The 4372-nt window shown below is 33.7% G+C and overlaps 2 protein-coding genes across 2 annotated transcripts in view; one reads left to right on the plus strand and one right to left on the minus strand.

The window, feature by feature from the left end:
* Window positions 1–4365, plus strand: part of LOC132166653 (protein SRG1-like) — a 6301-nt gene extending 1936 nt beyond the window's left edge. The window contains exons 2-4 of the mRNA XM_059577503.1: window positions 2031–2278; window positions 2956–3283; window positions 4089–4365. Of these exons, the coding sequence (XP_059433486.1) occupies window positions 2031–2278; window positions 2956–3283; window positions 4089–4325 (813 nt within the window). The 3' untranslated portion in view covers window positions 4326–4365. The remainder of the gene's footprint in view (window positions 1–2030; window positions 2279–2955; window positions 3284–4088) is intronic.
* Window positions 1–4372, minus strand: part of LOC132166651 (arogenate dehydrogenase 1, chloroplastic) — a 14027-nt gene that overhangs the window by 4963 nt on the left and 4692 nt on the right. The window lies entirely within an intron of this gene.

Here is a 4372-nt window from a genome sequence, read left to right on the forward strand (position 1 = left end):
CCTAGGCGGGTCCCGGTCAAGTCCCGACAAGGTTCTGGGCGGGTCTTGGCAAGGTCCATTGATTTAAGAATGAGATGCTCGTAGTCAGAAAATGGTTTACGGTTTTGAAAACCGTAAACCATTTTCTGAAAATTAAAGAAGAATTTTCAGTCAAAAGAAAAATATTTTCCGTTGACCACTATTTTACGTCGAAGTAAACACCGTAAAATACGGAAATCATTTTCTGGAAACCATTTTACATCGAAATAAACGGAGCCTTAGTGATTTTTTTTTTTCAATTTCAAGAAAATATTTCTTAGATTTGGCCCAAATTTAAAATAGGACGCTTTATCATTTACTGTCAAAGTTAACCATTTTTCATATGTCACATGTCTCATTTGACTCGTTATAAGAATACACAAAGGCAATGCCACATCTCAACAAGTACTGTTAAGCCATTCACATAAAAAAATAAAAAAATAAATAAAAACTTAATATATATATATATATATATATATATATATAGACCTAAAATTAAAAAAAAAACTCTCAATTTATTGTATCTAACTTTCAATTTTCGGCAATGTTACCCCTCTTGTTGGGGTTTGGTTGGCAAAATGGTGAAATAACCTTTATACCCCTAAAATTTTTATAAAATTTCAAATTTACCCTTAATTAAAAAATTAAAATTAATTATTTTTAGAAAAAAAAAAATCAAAACAATTTTTTTTTTTTTTATAAAAAAATTAGGAGTATTTTGATAATTTTCACGGCCGCCATTAGGATTTAAGAGAAAATCTTAATGAAAATGTTGCATATATTGCTAGCGAGATTGGATCAACTAATGGGCTAAATTGATAATTTTTTAACTTTAAAAGGAGTAATTGCAAAAGTTTTCTTGATGAAGTTTTTGCTTTATCCTAGCTAGAGGCGGCACACTAGCAACCCAGTTGTAACGGTGTAGATGTTTTAATAATAAGATTAGTAATCACCTGTATTTCACAATTGGCTAAGGCACAAAACTTTTGCTTTTTTTAATTATTTAATTATTTTATATACAATGAAATCAACATTTCTCATTAGTGGGACACCTCCCAACTAATCTAAAGCTTAAGGTAATGAATTTGGGTTTCACTATTTTATGTTAACCACTCATATTAACGACATATTTCTAATGTGAAACTCAATATTTTTTATGGTACTCATACGTTTTACTCACCAATCTCTCCTCACACTTGTGAGTTCAATCACTATAATACTATACTCTCCCTCAAATGGAAGCTTTTCGTTTATTTTATGTTTGTATCAATCTTATGTGTCGTCTCCAAAATGACTTATGGGCTATGTGGGTTCATCCACGTCATGCGGGACTCTAGGACTATTGTGTTTTGCCCGTGTCATAAACCCTTGTTTATGCTCGCATTTTGCACCTTTGTCGCCACTCTAGGGACCCATGTTTTTAACTAGTTATGCCATAAACCTTTGTCCCTTACTACAGGAACCCTCATTTATACTCATACCATGCATGCATCACTTCATCATATTACATACCATCATCAGCTCTGATAGTACCAATACCACTTGTTAATAAGATTGATGCCTTGAGGAGTCTTTCAATGAGACTATATTATAACATGTTGAGAAACTACTCCACTCAAAAACTTAAGCCTATAGATTTTAACTAAAGTATCATATGTTAATCACTCACATTTGTAATATCCTTTCAATATAGAACTAAATCTTTTTACACTCACGACCTATATACTCAACACCAACATCTTTTACAAATCCAAGTTTGCAAAAACATTTATCAGATCAGTTATACTAGAGGTTCCATCAACTCATTCTATAGTCCTATGTGTCATGTCTATAAAATTCTATATGCACCAATGTTTCAGTTTATGCTTTCCTAATGAGATCGGGACTTAAATTCTGCTGGGAATTTAAAGGAAATGAACGAATTTTTTGTTTATTTATTTCCTAAAAAATAGATAATTTCTTATCTCTCTCTCTCTCTCTCTTTCCTTCTGAATTATTGTTTAAAGTTTCAGGCAATAGGCCATGGAATTTCGAGTTCATTTCTTGACAAGGTCCGTGGAGTTGCAAAACAATTCTTCTCACTTCCAGTGGAAGAGAAGCAGAAGTACTCCCGAGCAGTAAATGAGTCTGAAGGGTATGGGAATGATGTAATTGTCTCAGAAAAGCAAGTTCTTGACTGGTCCTATCGCCTAACCCTAAGGGTTTTTCCAGAAGATCGAAGAAGGCTCAATCTTTGGCCGGAAAATCCAACTGATTTTGGGTACTAAATATTCTTATTTCTTCAATTTTTTTCATTAATTTCTACATTACAAGATCACTTATATAGAACACTTAATTAGTGCACAATACCATTTTCCAATATGTTAGAATAATTCCCTATATATATATAGTCTTTGTCATCAGCTTGTGCCGTAAGGTGTTGAGTTAAGTCCCGCAACGAGCGCAACCCTCGTGTTTAGTTGTATTGAAAATATTATCAACGAATAAAAGCAAGGTGTAGCCGACCCTTTTAGGCTCTATTTAAACCAAACCACCAGTAAATCTCTATCCGTGCTTTCTCTCTTTCTTTCATTGCTATATATATTTAATTTTTCATTGCATATATTATAAGTTTCTTCACAATCACATGTACAAATGGGGAGTGGTTTGATGAAGTCTTTGTTCAAATATTGATTAAGTGATTAAATTTATCTCTTCCTATAAACTTAAGTTTTCGGGATAAGTAGTGATTTAACATGGTATCAAAGCCAAAGATTTTGGAATCAGACCTTAACTCCATCAATTCATCCCATTTAAATTAAATATTCTACATGTTGGACCTTACCTATTAAAAGGGAGTTTGGGTCCACATATGAGGGGAAATGTTAAAGGATTGATTAAGTGATTAAATTTACTTCTTCGGTGATTTAACCATCTTCAAATATTTGTTGCATGTAGAGAGACTTTACATGAATATGCAATGAGGACAAAATCTGTGGTGGATCTTCTGTACAAGGCCATGGCAAAGTCACTGGAGTTGGGAGAGGATAGCTTCTCGAAGCAGTTTGGAGACAATACATTGATGCAAGCCAGGTTTAACTTCTATCCACCATGTTGTAGGCCTCATCAGGTTCTTGGGGTCAAACCTCATACAGATAGGTCAGGAGTTACAGTTCTCTTGCAAGATGGAGAGGTTGAAGGCCTTCAGGTTTTGATTGAAGACAAATGGGTTAGAGTTCCCATTGTTCCTCATGCTCTTCTGGTAAATCTTGGTGACCAAATGCAGGTACATCTTAAACTTTTCTAATTGTTATAGTCACATTTAAGACACCCATCTGAAAGAGAGAGACACATATATGGGATCCATCAGTTCAAATAGGTGGTCGAGGGACTTGGGCCGTTTAAAACCTATCAAGTTAGGGCCGACTGGAACCTTAAGCGAATTAGGCGGCTGCCATAATACTCGGTATCGAGTACGGTTTTCTTTTTTTTCAAGCCAAACGACGTCATTTGGAGGGCCTTTTTTAAATTTTTTTTTTTTTTCCCAAAAGGGCATTTTAGTGGCCAATTTAACATTTTTTGAAATTTTGTGGGGCTACTTTATTACATTTTGAACATTGGAGGGCCAACTTGCAACCTTTTATTTTATTTTTTTTTTTTTTTGAAAGGTCCAACTTGCAACTGGCTGATAGTTTGGGGAGCCATTTTATATTTTTCTCGTAAAAAAATAATAAATAAATAAAAATAATAATAATAATTAAGGCCTTAATTACCATCAATATTATTTAATTAAGGCCCCAAATTATGGTATATAAGTAATTGAGAAAGACATTAATATCGTTTGATTCTCTTAAAATCTTCAACATTCCAAAATTAGGATCATCTCTCCGTTCAAATGAACTGGAGGATATCTTGTTAGTTATATTACAAGAGTATTTTTGTCTCCTCAAGAAGTAAAAAGACAAAAATATCCTTTAAATATAACTAATTGAATACTCTCAAATTCATTTGAAGTAAAGAGGATCTCAGTAATTAGCCTCAGGAGAAAGCATTTAATTTGAACCCATTGTTTGTATGATAAATTGGTGCAGATAATGAGCAACGGGATATTCAAGAGTCCCATGCACAGGGTTGTGACAAACACCGAAAAGATGAGAATGTCGGTGGCTATGTTCAATGAGCCGCAGCCGGACAGAGAGATCGGACCGGTGGAGTGCTTGATTGATGAGAAGAGGCCAAGATTATATAGAAATGTTACGAATTATGGCGCTATCAACTATGAGTGCTTTCAAAAAGGCAAGATTGCACTTGAAACTGTTCGAATTTAAAGTTTTCATTTAAATCCTCAATTTCCAGTTAATAATTAATACTTCCG

The sequence above is a fragment of the Corylus avellana genome, chromosome ca11 (genome assembly GCF_901000735.1).
Source record: "Corylus avellana chromosome ca11, CavTom2PMs-1.0".
NCBI lineage: Eukaryota > Viridiplantae > Streptophyta > Magnoliopsida > Fagales > Betulaceae > Corylus > Corylus avellana.